General features: G+C 38.4%; 1 protein-coding gene across 1 annotated transcript; it reads right to left on the bottom strand.

The window, feature by feature from the left end:
- Positions 1–523: 523 nt before the first annotated feature.
- On the bottom strand, positions 524–15,549 carry tcp11l1 (t-complex 11, testis-specific-like 1). Its single transcript, XM_022205089.2, has 10 exons — positions 15,241–15,549; positions 14,020–14,166; positions 12,692–12,824; positions 12,489–12,609; positions 10,987–11,207; positions 10,632–10,768; positions 9,385–9,557; positions 5,442–5,623; positions 5,179–5,351; positions 524–4,127 (listed from the first exon to the last, which is right to left on the bottom strand). The coding sequence occupies exons 2-10, from the start codon at positions 14,156–14,158 to the stop codon at positions 3,904–3,906; spliced, it is 1,503 nt and encodes a 500-aa protein (XP_022060781.1). The 5' UTR covers positions 14,159–14,166; positions 15,241–15,549; the 3' UTR covers positions 524–3,903.
- Positions 15,550–16,416: the final 867 nt, after the last annotated feature.

Raw genomic sequence — 16,416 nt, 5'->3', positions numbered from 1 at the left:
TTTAAATCAGATAAAATGTAATTATTTTAAATATAATTGCTTTTACATTAAATTTCTGCATTTTTAAAAATATTTTTAAAGATATGATTCATTTTTTCCCAGCACCCTTGTAGTCAGATTTTATTTAATTTTTATTTTTTTTTGACCAGGTAAGCCAGTTGAGAAGTGATTCTAATTTTCAATAACAACCTGAATTTTCAGAATTCATGTTTGTTTGTTTTTTTATTACAGGTAAAAAAAAATTTAAAAATTTAAAAAAGCATTGGAAGTCCACTGGTTTACTACTAGTTTCCAATCTATTCTGCCTCCATGTTGGGGATCATTTATACTGATAAACAGCCAAATTAATTACATTTTAATGACGTAAATGTGCTCAACCTCCTTTCTAACATGGATCCTTACTGCTGTCTGCATTTAATAAACTCAGAGGAAACAATCCTAAACAGCTGGAAGCAACAAAGTGAACTTCAGCTCCTGTTAAAGTTCTGATCCATGGTGGTAAATCAGGTTTCACAGCCGGCTGTGTGGGACAAACGATGCTTTATTGGTGTGCTGGATGAACATTTAAAGACACATATCAGTGCGGTGGACGTGAACACTGGACGTCGTTAGTTCAGGAAACAGGCGATAACATTCTGCCTGCAGGAGTGAAATACAGTTACAGCCAGTTCTGTTGGAAGTTCAGTCAAAAAAACAAACACATGAAAAATGTCGGACCCGAAACTAAAGCAAAATCAAATACAGAAGTTATAAATAAGTGAACAGAGTTTAAAAATGAACTAATTAAAGCAGCTACAGTTCAAGTTGGTCCAAAACACCAGACTAGTTTCCCTTCAGTACCTTTTATTTGGATTATTTTCCTTTTTTCTGTAATATTTTGTTATTTTTACTTCCCTCAAACACAGACCAGACAGAATTCAGGAAACATGTTACTCTACTGTCTCACCAAAAACTCGGATCTGTCAAATGTTTATCCTGGATGTTGAGGATTCAGGACTCACACTGAACAGTCTCTGGTAGATCAAAGTGGATGAACTTTGTCTGGTCAAATGTTCCACACATCAGATTCTACTGATGTTAGAGCGTCAACAGGAGAAATGTCGACCAAAGACTGGATTTTAGTAGAAATATGGATCCATCCATAGATATACACTTACAGGAACTTTATGGAGACACAATACCAGCGTTGTTTGAAAACTGTCTCCATTTTCAAAGACCAATAACTGAAAATTGTCCTCTACTGGATCCATTAAATCTTTCTGATCTGACAGAAACTATTTGGTCTGAGTTTTCAACACAGTTCATGACTGTTAGAGTTTTATTTCTGGAGATGTTGAACCCTTAAGATGGTTCTTCTGGTTTTTCTGACGATAATACAAAAATTCACAGGTCAGAAAACGTTAAAACTCTCAGAATACAGCCCAAATATTTCACAGAACTCAGTTTTGGGTTCCAAATCATCAATAAATCAACCCTGAACTAAACCTGACCTCGCTGCTTTCTTCTGTTCATGTATATTTTAGCAGCTGTTCTAAAGTGTTCTGTCCCTGCAGGGATTATTGAAGGCTTTCTGATTCTGGTTTCTTCTACAGTTCCAGAGTAAATCACAACATGCAGTCATCTGTTTATTAAGAGCAGCTCAGAATTAAACAGCAGCACCGAGTTTAAAACTGTTCTATACTGAATATATGGTTAAGATCTGTATTTATCAAACGTCTCATGGTAGAAGTAGCTTCTGTGTTCTATGAACTAAAAGCATTTTATCAGCTTTATGAACTCTTTCTGTATATAAAAAGGTTCTAGGGTTGGTGTATACTAGGGCTGGACCGAATAGTGGTTTCTGGCCTCCAAATATTTGGGTCCTATTAAAGACGAATATTCAAATATTCGTTCTGCCCCATAATGTCCAAGGGGGGGGGGGGTATTCGGACACCAAAATTAATATCCGGATACCGCTGTAGCGAACGAATATTCGGATATTCAGGTCCAGCCCCAGTGCATACACAGTTTTAGTTAAATTTAGAGCTTCTAGCTGACGAAATGTACGGCGTAAAACACTGAAATCACTATCTTCTTTGTCAGTTTTTAGGCTACAGTTAAAGATATTTCTTTTTCTGTCTTGAACTTTATAGCATCATGTAGTCAAGGTTTGTTTATCTGTGTATTTAGAGTTTGTTGGTGCTACTGTTCTGTGTTTTTCCTCTCAGTTTTAAGACGTAGCAACGTATTTCTTATTTGTTGAAGGCTAGATGTCTACAAAGTCATTTTGTGGTACGTAATTTGCATTTTTCTCTCTGCGTAAATACATAAATGTCAAGGCTCCCTCCTCACTCCCGTTCCTCCCCCACCTGGCATCCCAAAACCCTTTTGCCATCTGTTTTTCCCCTTCCTCTCTCTCTCCCTCCAGCCCTGCACTGAGTGGAGTGTAGGCATACAACTGCCTCCACTCAGGCAATCTGCTGTTTCCCTGGAGTCTGGACAGCTGGAACTCATTCCTGTGATTACACCTGCAACAATAAAAGACCGGTTCATCCCTCCACTGGACTGATAAACACGACTTTATCGTCAGTTTGCTCTCTTGTATCCAGTGTCTTAACACCTTAACCAATACGTTTTCTCTGCTTTTCTCTGCACAGCGGAACCAGCTGTCCAGACCTCTGCCTGTCCTGCCTGATTCCATGCAAGCCCCGGACCCCCTGCCTGAACGCTGCCAGCACTTCGCCCCCTCGGCTTCCCCCCATGATCTCCCTTCCTGGCTCCCCTTCTGTTTCACTGGAGTTGTCGGCCGCTTCCCCGTTCCACCTGCTAACTCTGCCTTCCTCCCAGATTCCTCAGCACACGGCGCCCTTGGTTCGCTTTCTTTGTGTAGAAACCTGTTCAGGGAATCATTAATCACTGAAATACTGAAGTTATGTGAAATTCCACTGTTTTGTTTGTAATTAAAGGTCCAGTGTGGTCATTTTTCTCCATGCTGTCAATCACAGACGCAGAGAGAGTTTTCTTCTTGAAGGGGGCGGGGCTAGAAGCAGCTCATTTAAAGCTATAGACACTGAAACATCCCATTTAGAACTGGAAAACTGTGGGAAAATCAGCCCTGCGACAGACTGGTGACCTGTCCAGGGTGTCCTCTTCCTTCGCCTGAGTTAGCTGGGATAGACTCCAGCACCCCCTGCGACCCTAGTGAGGATAAAGCGGTGTATAGAGAATGGATGGATGGACTGTGGCAAAATCAACCAATTTTGTCGTATTTTGAGCTAAAAAAAATGACAGAATTTGATACATTTAAGAAAGAGAGTTTCTTCCTGAAGGGGGCGGGGCTAGAAGCAGCTCATTTAAAGCTACAGACATTGAAACATCCCATTTAGAACAGGAATAAGACCAAAAGTTGTGAGAAAATCAAGCATCTTTGTGGTATTTTGAGCTAAAGAAATGACAGATTTTGATTAATTTACTAAAAAAACGTTGAATTATGGGACCTTTAAATATAAGGAGGAAGTAGACTTTTATGAAATGTTATGATTTCTTGGGTTAAGTAACTAAAATACAGGAGATTTTTACTGAGATTGGTGCATTAATTAAATATCGGAGACACTTGATAAATACAGGATTTAATCTGTCGTCTTTCTGACCTTATTTTGAATGAAAAGTCTTAACATTTTCTCCTACTCTAAGGTTTTATGTAGTTTCTGTGTATAGTCTGCAGGGTAACTACACTAAATCACAGGTGTGAGCTCAGGTATCAAACTAATTCCAATGATAACCAGACCTGCTAGTAATGCTGAACGTTATGTCTGATGGACATCGAAAGGTCGCGACTATGACGTTTGACAACACTGAGTGAACGCGATGACACATTTTCTGATGTTTTCTGATTCTAGGTCAAATGTTTTCAACCTTCAGTGTTTAAGTCTCTTTGCTGGGAACCTCCCCAGACGTCAGGATCTCCTGCAAGATCTTCTGGTAGAACGGAGAGAACACCAGCTTGTTGAAGTTGACGAGGCGACTGAAGCGAACGGCGAGTTCCTTCAACTCCCGGCTGACCGGAACCAAACCTCCAGGAAGAGGAGGAGGAGTCTGGTGTTGACTCGACTCCAGAGATGCTAAAAGGTAGCTCTGAACCCGAGACTCTGAGAGAAGAAGAACAACCGGGTTAGTCATCTACAGTAACTTTATTTAATGATCAAAGATACTAGGTCCTTAAAGTGCCACAGAGGAGGGTCCAGATTTATCACTTTTTAATGGACTGTTTTTGGACAACTTTTATGGCATGACACCTGGATGGATGTAAAACTGATCTTATTGCAGTTTCTAGCAGAGCATATCCATCAAAAATTAGTCCAAATGACAAGACATTTTTCCAAAGTTTACTTGAAACTGTCTTAAACTTCTAAAAGTATGTCCAAAATTACAAAAACCAGTCCATGATTACGCACAAATTCTTCAAAATTACACAAAATTGTCCAAAAAAAATAAAAAAAACTGCATAAATGTCTCAAAAACATCCAAAATGACTCCAGAAAAAGAAAAAAATAACTGGAAATTTGTCCAAAATGACAAAAAATGTACCCATGTTTTAGTGTTCAGACTGAGACACCTGGATGGATTTAAACTGATCTGGTGTCAGTTTTTACCAGAACTGAGATGTTTCTCCTCCTAAATGTCATGGTTCTATCTGTTGGACTGATGAAGTTCTGAGGCTCAGAAATGATGGAAAAAGTCCATTAAAAAGTTACAAATCTGAGTTCTAGTAAAACCTTGGGGTAATTTTAGAGGAGATTTTGTGACTTTCTGTGGTATATTCACCTATTTTGTAACAGTTTGTATCTTTTTGTGGTCATTTTTTGTGGTTATTTGGCATCTGTTTGGGATCATTTGGGACCTTTGGTGGTAATTTTGCTTCTTTCAGTGGATATTTTGTCTCTTTTTGTTGTGATTTCAGGTCTTTTTTTGGCGATTTGGTCTCTTTGTGGTTAATTTGTCTGTTTTTGGGGTAATTTTCCAGCTTTTTAAATTATTTTAGTTGTATTTTTTCATCCTAAATGTCATGGTTCTATCTGTTGGACTGATGAAGTTCTGAGGCTCAGAAATAATGGAAAAAGTCCATTAAAAAGTGATAAATCTGGAGCATCCTCTATGGAGCTCTGGGTTGGGGGTCATCATAGGTGTTGGTGTTTTTACCCATCAGCTTGCGGACTTTGTTGTCTGGCTGGACGGTGGCTGAGATTTGTCCCTTCAAAGTGCTGCTTCTGTCAGCGGAGAACGGAGAGAATCCATGCTGGCTAAGACACTGACTCAGTTCAACACACAGTTTCTCCCCGACGGTCGCTAAAGCTTCCTGTAAACTAAAAGACCTGCAGACAGCAAGTAAGAAACATCAGCTGTGCATCAACATGACATGAAACAAGCTGTAAAACCAGGTCCTAACTAGGAGATAAACTCACGGTGAGTGCATGTCTGCCAGCATGACGCTGACGGTGTGCTTCAGGGTGTCCATCAGACCCGGCAGGCCTGAGATGGCTTCTCCTGCTGTGGTGTAAACGATGAGCAGCACCGAGGACAGAAGAACCAGCTGATCGGCCTCCTGCTGCATCTCCTGGAACCGGACCTGATCCATCAACACCGTCTGGGGGGGACGAGGGGAAGGTTTTGGTCTCAGAGTTTATTTATTTGTTATTCGGGACCCAAAATTAAGTTCTGTAAAATATTTTGGTTGAATTTTGAGAACTTCACGGCTTTAGACTTGGGAGTTTTTGTTGAAAAATACCTGTAAAGCCATTTTAATTGTTCAATATCTCCAGAAATAAAACTCCAACAGTCATGAAATGTGTTGAGGAATCAGAGAGAATAGTTTCTAGCAGATTTAAATGATTGAATGGATCCAGCAGAAGACACATGTTTAGTTATTAGTCTTTGGAAATGAAAAAGATAAAGTGTAGAATTTTCCATCTAGAGTGGTATTGTGTCCCCCTAAAGTTCCCGTAAGTGTACATACATGGCTGGATCCATATTTCTATTGAAATACAGTCTTTGGTCGACATCTCATCAACTTTTGAGGCTCTACATGAGGAAAATCTGGGATTTGGGAAGCATGGAAGGGCAAGGTTGCTTTATTGAGATGACACTGGTCCAAAATGACCAAATTTGTCCAAAATGACTTGAAACTTGACTACGATTGGGCAGAATTTGTTCAAAATCATGCAACATTTGCTCAAAATAACTTAAAATTTGTCCAAAATGACTCAACTTTGTCAAAAAAAAATGCAATAAACAACAATTTTTGCACATTGTAATTGGAAAAAAGTGCTTTTTTTTTTGGAAAATTTAGACCTCTATGAACACCAACATCTAGACCTCTATGAACATCTAGACCAGGGGTCGGCAACCCGCGGCTCCGGAGCCGCATGCGGCTCTTTCAGCCCTCTGTCGTGGCTCCCTGTAACTTTGGAAAATACATTATTCTGCCTTTCAGGCGCGTTTCAATGCATTTTAATATAGATTTTTATTGTGAAATTACCGCTCTTACTTTGACGTGTCACTCCACCGGATGTGCTGTGCCTGTGCATGAGAGCGCAAAGAGAACACGGAGCTTCCGATTCCCACGCGTTTCATGTCTTTTTTAAAATTTTACTCCTGGAGAAGCAACGCCTGTAGTTTCACATCGTTTTGTACTCAAGAATGGCAAGCCTGTATATTAAAGCTCCACTCCAAGAAAGACACGTCTTTGAGTCAAAAGTACTCATGATAGGGTAATACACGTTACTCGCAAGAACACGGCTCGATGTCACATCCAGGCAGCAGGTCAGAGTCAGAAGAGTGTCGTCTTGGAAAAATAGGTCAGCGACTTACCGGAGAAAAGTTATTAGCTTAAGATAAATAGATTTTACAAGTTAAATAGACATTCGCAAAACATTGATTTCCAGCTAACATTATGTAACATTTGAGGTCCAGGAGCAAAAATGACATTAACCAAGTAAGATAAATATTAGTGGAAGGACACAATTAAAAATGGATCTATCTAATTAGAGGCTTTGTAATTAAGTAATCGCGACTGATTAACAAGGGCATAGAGGTAAAAAAGCGATATATGCAGTGTTGTCTTCATTTTAAATGCCAAAAGGATTTTGCGGCTCCCGGTGTTTTCTTATCTGTGGGAAACGGGTCGAAATGGCTCTTTGAGTGTTAAAGGTTGCCGACCCCTGATCTAGACCTCTATGAACACCAACATCTAGACCTCTATGAACACCAGGTTCTGTTTCCTACCAATGAGTCCACATCAACATTTAGTCTAAACATCTAAAAACTAGAACCTTGTCTGGTCAAACTTCAACACTTCTACTGATGTTAGAGCGTCAAAAGTTGGAGAAATGTGGACCAAAGACTGGATTTTAGTAGAAATATGGATCCATCCATACACACGTGGACAAAATTGTTGGTACCCCTCAGTTAAAGAAGGAAAAACCCACAATTCTCACTGAAATCACTTGAAACTCACAAAAGTAACAATAAATAAAAATTTATTGAAAATTAAATAATCAAAAACAGCCATTACTTTTGAATTGTTGATTAACATAATTATTTAAAAAAACAAACTAATGAAACAGGCCTGGACAAAAATGATGGTACCTCTATAAAAGATTGAAAACTATTTGACCAGAGTGACATGATTAACTCAGGTGTGTCATTTAATTGACATCACAGGTGTTTCCAAACTCATAATCAGTCAGTCTGCCTATTTAAAGGGAGACAAGTAGTCACCCTGCTGTTTGGTGAAAAGGTGTGTACCACACTGAACATGGACAACAGAAAGCGAAGGAGAGAATTGTCCCAGGACATCTGAAAAAAAATTACAGACAAACATCTTAAAGGTAAAGGCTATAAGACCATCTCCAAACAGCTTGAAGTTCCTGTGACAACAGTGGCTCATATTATTCAGAAGTTCAAGACCCACGGGACAGTAGCCAACCTCCCTGGACGTGGCCGCAAGAGGAAAATTGATGACAAATTGAAGAGACGGATCGTTGGAATTGTATCCAAAGAGCCCAGAGCAACCTCCAAAGAAATTAAAGGTGAACTCCAAGGCCAAGGTACATCAGTGTCAGATCGCACCATTCGTCGTTGTTTGAGCCAAAGTGGACTTCATGGGAGACGACCAAGGAGGACACCACTGCTGAAAAAAACTCATAAAAAAGCCAGACTGGAATTTGCAAAAATGCATGTTGACAAGCCACAAAGCTTCTGGGAGAATGTCCTTTGGACAGATGAGACCAAACTGGAGCTTTTTGGTAAGGCACATCAACTCTATGTTCATAGACTCAAAAACCAAGCATACGAAGAAAAGAACACTGTCCCTACGGTGAAACATGGAGGAGGCTCAGTAATGTTTTGGGGCTGCTTTGCTGCATCTGGCACAGGGTGTCTTGAAAGTGTGCAAGGTACGATGAAATCTGAAGACTATCAAGGCATTCTGGAGAGAAATGTGCTGCCTAGTGTCAGAAAGCTTGGTCTCAGTCGCAGGTCATGGGTCTTCCAACAGGACAACGATCCAAAACACACAGCCAAAAACACCCAAGAATGGCTGAGAGAAAAGCGTTGGACTATTCTAAAGTGGCCTTCTATGAGCCCAGATCTGAATCCCATTGAACATATGTGGAAGGAGCTGAAACATGCCATTTGGAGAAGACACCCATCAAACCTGAGACAACTGGAGCTGTTTGCTCATGAGGAGTGGGCCAAAATACCTGTTGACAGCTGCAGAACGCTCATTGACAAATACAGAAATCGTTTAATTGCAGAGATTGCCTCAAAAGGTTGTGCAACAAAATATTAAGTTATGGGTACCATCATTTTTGTCCAGCCCTATTTCATTAGTTTGTTTTTTAAAATAATTATGTTAATCAACAATTCAAAAGTGATGGCTGATTTTGATTATTTAATTTTCAATAAATTTTTATTTATTGTTACTTTTGTGAGTTTCAAGTGATTTCAGTGAGAATTGTGGGTTTTTCCTTCTTTAACTGAGGGGTACCAACAATTTTGTCCACGTGTGTATTTATACACTTACAGGAACTTTATGGAGCCACAATACCAACCTGGATTGGAAATGTTTCACTTTTTTCCATTTTCAAGGAACAACAACTCAAAATATATCTTCTGCTGGATCCCTTCAATCATTCTGATCTGATGGAAACTGTTCTGTCTGAGTCCTCACCAAATTTCATGACTGTTACAGTTTTATTTCTGGAGATTTTGAACCCTGATGATGACTCCACAGGTGAAATGTCTCAGTGAGCATGAAAAATCTCCAAACTCACTTTCTGGTGGAAAAGTAAAACACAGTAAACTGAATCTATACAACAAAAGACATATAAAGAAGACTGTTTTTACCTCTGGGAAGGGGTCTGAGGCGTGGTCCCACCTCAGCAGACGAAGATAAGCGTGATTATGGACATTAAGAGGAAGGTGTGAGTCGGGTGAAGCAGCGCTACAACCAGCTGCCTCTGATTCTTTCAAGCATTTCACTGTTTCCTCCAGCCACTTCTCAGTGTAGTCTAAGGCATCTGCAGGAGAAAGGACCAGTTTAGTCTTTATACACACAACAGGAGTTCAATCTGTAAAATACAAAACAAAAAAAACTCCAGAATTTGAAAATATATTCATCTGTTCTATCACACATCCTGATATGAGCTTTGAAAGTTTACCCAGAATGCACTTTTTAAAGTTTTCTCTGTTGAATTATCAGAAAACAGAAATACATCCCAGGAACCAATGATTGTTTCTATGACTCTGTGTTAGTTTTACTGTTTAAACCACATTACATTCAAGATTATATATGTGAGCACATGCTCAAAAATGGTCCAAACGGACTTAAAAACTGTCCAAAATGAACCAAAATATGTTCAGAAGGACACAGAAATCTTTAAAACCACTCAAAATTTGTCCAAAATGTCTAATAAAAGTGTAGAATGATTTGAAAAAACTGGATTTAGTCTTTAGATTGTGACAGTATCAAACTAATGTGGCTGCAATTTTAAAACATAGCTTAATGTGTTTTTTATTCATCACAAATTGCTCAAAATGTCGTTCAAGTTGTGCAAAATTACACAAAAAATGTATTAAATTTCTCCGAAATTTGTCCAAAATGACAAAAAAATGTTCAGAATGACACAAAAATTGTCCAAAACTACATAAACAATAACCTAAATTACTCAAATTTCACTTTGTCTTCTGACTGACACCTGGATGGATGTAAACTGATCTGGTGTCAGTTTTTACCAGAACTCAGACGTGTTTCTCCTCCTAAATGTCCTGGTTCTATCTGCTGGACTGATGAAGTTCTGAGGCTCAGAAATGATGGAAAAAGTCCATTAAAAAGTGATAAATCTGGACCCTCCTCGATGGAACTCTGGAAATATTCACAGTCTGAAGGTAGAACTCTGAACATTGATGAAGTTATTAGAGATAACAAAAAACCTGCTCAGGTAAAGAACTTTTTCCAGCTTTTTTGGGGTCTTTAATGTGTTTCATCCACTGATGTCTGCCTATACTAAGAGTGCCGTCTGCAGACACCAGTCCAGTGTTTCTACATTAATAATATATAATAAAAGTCTTTGAACGGAGGACAGGTTTCTTACTGGGTTGCTTCTCCAGAAACTCCTGGAACTTGTTCCTCTCGTACTCGACTGACTGCTGCATCAGATGAGGCCTGATGCTGCTCAGAGCGAAGTTGGCCATGTCGACCTTCATCAGGTCCAGCACTGAGAATATGGCCCTGAGAGGAAGGCAACAGGAAGTAGGAAACATCAGGACACTTCTAACTCCCTTCAGTCGATCTGCGTCTGGATTAGGAAGCTCTTATTACTGTAAAACCAATGATAACGCCACAAGCTGCCTTCTGCTCTTTAATAGACGGGAATGAAATTATAAATCCTAAAAATAACCTACGACCCAGAACATGCGGAGATAAAAATAGCTTTTCTGGTTTCCTACTTGAGCAGAGGCACAATGTCGGTGATCTCCTTCAGCTTGTTGATGTCCTCGTCCCTGCAGGGGGCGCACAGCGACCCCATCATCCCCACGATGAACTGGGACAGCCGGCCGATGTCCAGAGCTCCGTTCTCAGCCTGCTGCTGGATCAGAGGAAGATCCAGAACCTCGTCGATACGAGAGCGAAGACGCCCGTGGCCCGGCAGCAGGAAGGAGAGCAGAGCCTGGAGGAGATGAGGAAAAAGGATGTTCAACAGTCTTGATGACATTTTTTATACACGTTAAAAGAAAAGAGTCTGTCCTTATGGATGCTACTCATCCTCTTAACCAGGAGCATAAGTTGTTCCCCTCCGGCCTTCGTCTAGCAGAACCACAGACCACAAAAACAGGTACAAGTTCTCCTTTGCGGTTACCTCTATCCGAGTTGTAAACACCGAGAAGAGGAGGTAATAATCTGTGTTCCTTTCTGTTGCTGTACTTTATCATGTACTGCGATGCACTTTATCCTGTTTTTACTTGACTTTATTCTGGCTTGCTGCTGACGACTGTCGGCACTGAACTAAACCGGAATACATGAATGACCAAGACTGCTGCTACTGTCCATGTCGATCTTATGTTTCATGTGATATTTATTATCATCATTTATTTTTACCATTCATGGTTTTTATTAAGTTTTTACTGTTTTATGTGGTTTCTACTTCTTTAAATTTGTTTGTTTTTCTTGTTTGCTTACTGAAATGCTTGTCTAAACTGCTGCAAAACAAATCGCCCTTCAAGGGACAAATAATAAAGTTGAGTTGAGTTTAGCTAGCAACGGGTACCATGACAAAGACTTCTGTGGAGGTTAATGACTTCCAGTCAGCACTATTATGCTTTAAATAATGCATCCTGATGCAACTTATGTGGTCTTATTCTGCCTCGTGTATGATATGAGATGTAAAACAATCAAGCAGATGCAACAACCCTAGTGGGTTGAGTCTATTTCATATCCGCTCCGATATATTAACCGGTAAGGAAGAAGAAGAAGGTCGTGCATGTCCGTTAACGTATCATAGATCAGCTGTAGTACCTTGTTGTTCCACCAGGTGGAGTCTCTTCCTGTTTAATACTGTAGAGACCAGAGGAGGCGTCACTCAGACTACAGTTTATGTTAAAGCAGAGAGAATTGTGGGAGTTTAGCAGCAACGGGTACCATGACAAAGACTAATGTGGTGGTTAATGACCTCCAACCAGAGCTCATGGATTTAAACCAAAGTCTCCAGAGCCAGAGTCTCCTTGTACATCATTCTTATGGATCAGTAACTTATAGAATCAAGCTCAGTGCTTTATTACTTATTGATTGACAATGCTGTTGGCTATTGGTGAATAAAATTGCTTAAAATTTGCATCCGTATTAAAGACATTACAGTAAAACTCCATGGAAACACACCATAAACTGTCCAAAAGCTTGTTGATCATCCGTTGTACCTCCAAACTAAAATAAAACAGTCCCAACATTCATTCACCTCTTTGATCTCAGCCAGAAGTTTGATGGCGTGTCCGTAGGATGGTGGTTCCTCCTTCAGCTGAGCTTCCAGACAATCCCAGAATGCTTTATGCATGATCTCCTTCACCCTGCGCTCCAAACTGAAGCGGAACAAAACACAGAAAGTTACTTTTACAGCAGAAAAACACTCGTATCAGATCAGATTCTAGATCAGATCCTCACCTTCCCTCTGGGAGCTCTGTGGGTTTGACTTGAAACGCCTGGTTGACCATGATTTCATGAGCCAGAGCCATGTTGGTGACTCCTTTAGCCGTTTCCATCAGCTCCTCCACGGACACAAACCTCGGTGGGCTGGCTGTGAGGAAAAAGATGGTTTTATTTGTACAAAATTATGTCCAAGCTTTCTAAAAGCCTTTCAAAGGGTTGAAAACCCAACTTTTAAAGAGTTCAATATCTTTAGAAATCAAACTCTAACAGTCATGAAATGTGGTGAAAACACAGACAGAAAAGTTTCCATCAGATCAGAATGATTGAATGGATCCAACAGAGGATATATTTTGAATTTTTGATCCATCAAAATGGAAAAAAGTCAAAAATTTTCAATTAAGGCTGGCATTGTGTCTCCACAAAGTTCCTGTAAGTGCATATCTATGGACAGATTCACGTTACTACTAAAATCCAGTCTTTGGTCGACATTTCTCCAAATTTTGAGGCTCTAACATCAGTAGAATATGATGATTGGAAAGTCTGACCAGACAAGGTTTCGATTTTTAGGTATTTTGACCTAAAATCTGTTAAAATGACTCAAAAACTATCTAAAATGACTTGAAATTTGCCAAAAATGACTAAAGATTTGTCCAAATTTAGGCAAGGACTGTCCAAAGTGACTTGAAACTTGCACAGAATGACTCAAATTTGTACAAAATGACAAAAATTAATAATTATTGACCCTTAAAAATGGAAAAACTGTGTTAAAATTTCCAAACAAGGGCGGTATTGATCTAAAAACTCCCAAAATGGACCTAAAATTTGTCCCAAAATGACTTCAAATGATCCCAAAATGACTGCATCCACATACAAAGAATTAAAACAATCTGAAATTAAAACAGGGAGGTAATAAAGGCACAAATAACTTGTTCAGAGTTGGTGGGACATAAATCTGCATTCATCAGTGAAAATAAAGACAGTTTTGACCTCTGAGCTGATCGTATTTCACAAAACATCGATTGTATAAAACTAGAAGATCAACTAAAAGGTCAGAAACAAAATAGTCTCAGTCTTATTTTTTATAAGATGAAGAAAGTTTAGATTCATCCAAGCTTTAACATCCTTTTAGGACTGAGTCTGTACTTGTTAATTTTAGTGTTTATCATGAATAAAACAACAAAAAAGAATCTTAAAAATGGGTCTGAATGGCAGCAAAAGAGGATTAATTGTGTTCTCTGGTTTTATATTTGTACTTTTGCAGCATTTTGATGGAACTTTTGTTGATTTTTAACGTGTTTTCTGAATAAATGTGGCTGTATGGTTATAATAAATGTGACATTTACCTTGTGGAGTGTTTCCTCTGTGAGGACTCGGAGTGTTCGTTCGAACCCTCTTCCTCACTGTCTCCTCAGAAGCTTCCTGCCTCCTCTCATCTTTCGCCTCCTTGTCTCCTCCCTCACACTGATCTGAATCCTTCGGCATGTTGGAGTCTGAAGGAAGAGAAAAGATAAAATAAGATCAGATAAGTCTTTACTCATTTCACAGTGGGGAAATCTGCATTGTTAAAACAGCAAAGACTGCAAATATTTGACGGATATCTGTACAAAACTACTAAATAAACCAAAATATACCTAAGAACTAGTTCTAGAAAGAACAGCATTGCACATATTTAACTACATATTAATTAGACAAAACTCCACTTTGCTGCAGCTTCAACTGAACAGTATTTATAGTACTTTTACTTTTGAATGCATCTGTTTTAAACTCCTATTTTTAGTTTTATTGCATGGTCAAAGTGCTTTCATTTCTCTCTCTGTACAGTAATTATCACAACCTACAATTACCTACATTATTAATTCTTCTGATGCATTGATTTTTGTTGAATACCTGATTTTTTTGTCATTTTTTATTTATTTTTTTACTGTCTGTAAAGCCATTAATACACAGAAAACCAAGACAAAGATGATATTATTTAATGAAAGTACAGCTGAGTCTGCTCCCAGCATTTATTTCCATGATCAGTACATTATATGAATTGATTTCTTGAATAATGTCAGAAAATAGCTTCAAAAAGACCCTGAACATCAAGATAACTCAGACAATTTTTTTTTTATTTTTTGGAGTGTTACCAGAAAACCAGCAACATCTGAGGAGCTGCTGGTAATGAGAGGTATATTAATATGGTAAAGATTATTATATATAATGCACATATTTGTCCCTAAATAGAAAAATAACAACACAGCACATAATCTAATGTATTATATGTCGATATATATGGATTATTAGGGTTATTAAATATACCCAATATTCCTATTTCACAGCTTTGAATGAGCTGATAACAGGCTTTTATCATCTAGATATGCTGTATGTTCTATATTTTAGTATTTTAATGTGACAGGATGTGATTTTGGAGCAGAAACTGGTTTGTTTTTGAGCTCTGGATGATGACATCACCCTGACAGAGGAGGAGGGAGCCACACTGATGCTAACAGCTAACAGCTAATAGAAGTAAACAAAGCAAAGCCTCATGGGAACTTTACAGCCTCCCTACCGTCGGTACTGACCTGATAACCGGCAGCCCGGTAGGAAACTCAGCCGTCAGCTGTGGACCTCAACTCGTGTCCGGTTAGCTTGACTCAGCTAAGCAACAATAACAACAACAACAGAGCGGAAACACTCAGCTTCTTACCCACAAATAAACAAATAAACAAACAGACAGCGGAGTTTAAGCTGCCCGGGGTTTATTCACAATTTCACCGCCGCCGGACGCCGCGTTCAGCCGGAGGAAATCTGTGTTTCATCCCCGGTAACCGGAGCTTCCAGACGCTGGACACTCCTCCGCTAGAATGAGCTGCTTCCGGGTTTGGGGCGTGGCTAGCATGACGTGCAGCCGAGCCTCCCCCCGCATGCGCAATCACGCACTCATGTCAAACTATTTTTATTTTATCATGAATAAGTAAATTAAATAAATAATTACTTAGTAATAAGTAAACAAATAAAACATAATGATGTTTAAAAAATAATTACTTTTTAATACTTCTAAATAATTAAATAAGCGTATTTTATTGTTTACCTTTAATGTTAAAAAGCAAATAAATATATAGAATTTGTTAATAATTAAATGCATTAATACATAATTCAATACTAATTATTTTAGTATGATCAATTTTAATAGTAAAAGTAATTAAATGCATATATTAATTATACTTAATTAAAGAACAATAAGTCATTACTTTAAAATAATAATTTAATATTAAAATTTAAAAATATTGAATTAATAATTAAAAACAACAATATGAAATTGAATACAATGTATTTTTGTTATCGAAGTAAACATATTAAAAATGTTCTTATAATAAATTAGTGTATGTTAATTGTGGTAACTGTAGTAACAAGTAGTTAAATACAAATAATTTTATTTGTGATTCATTTTTGTAATTACATAAGAAAATACTTAAACATAAATAATCTTAAATATTTAATTGTTTAAAAATAAAGAATTACATCTACTTTTTTTAATTAAAGGTAACTCAGGCATGAACTAACCATGACGTCACCCGTTGGTTTCAACGCCGAGAAAATCAAGCCCGGATTTTGCTACTTCCTATTGATACTAACTGCTCTTTCTGTTCAAAATGCTCTGAAGATAATTTTCATTTATTTTGGTCTTGCCCTGTTTCAAATGATTTCTGGAAAGATGTTTGTCATTTTATTTCTACTTCTATTGACAACAGTTTTAC

This window comes from Acanthochromis polyacanthus, chromosome 8, assembly GCF_021347895.1.
Source record: "Acanthochromis polyacanthus isolate Apoly-LR-REF ecotype Palm Island chromosome 8, KAUST_Apoly_ChrSc, whole genome shotgun sequence".
Lineage (NCBI taxonomy): Eukaryota > Metazoa > Chordata > Actinopteri > Pomacentridae > Acanthochromis > Acanthochromis polyacanthus.
This window is presented reverse-complemented; position numbering and strand designations above follow the sequence as displayed.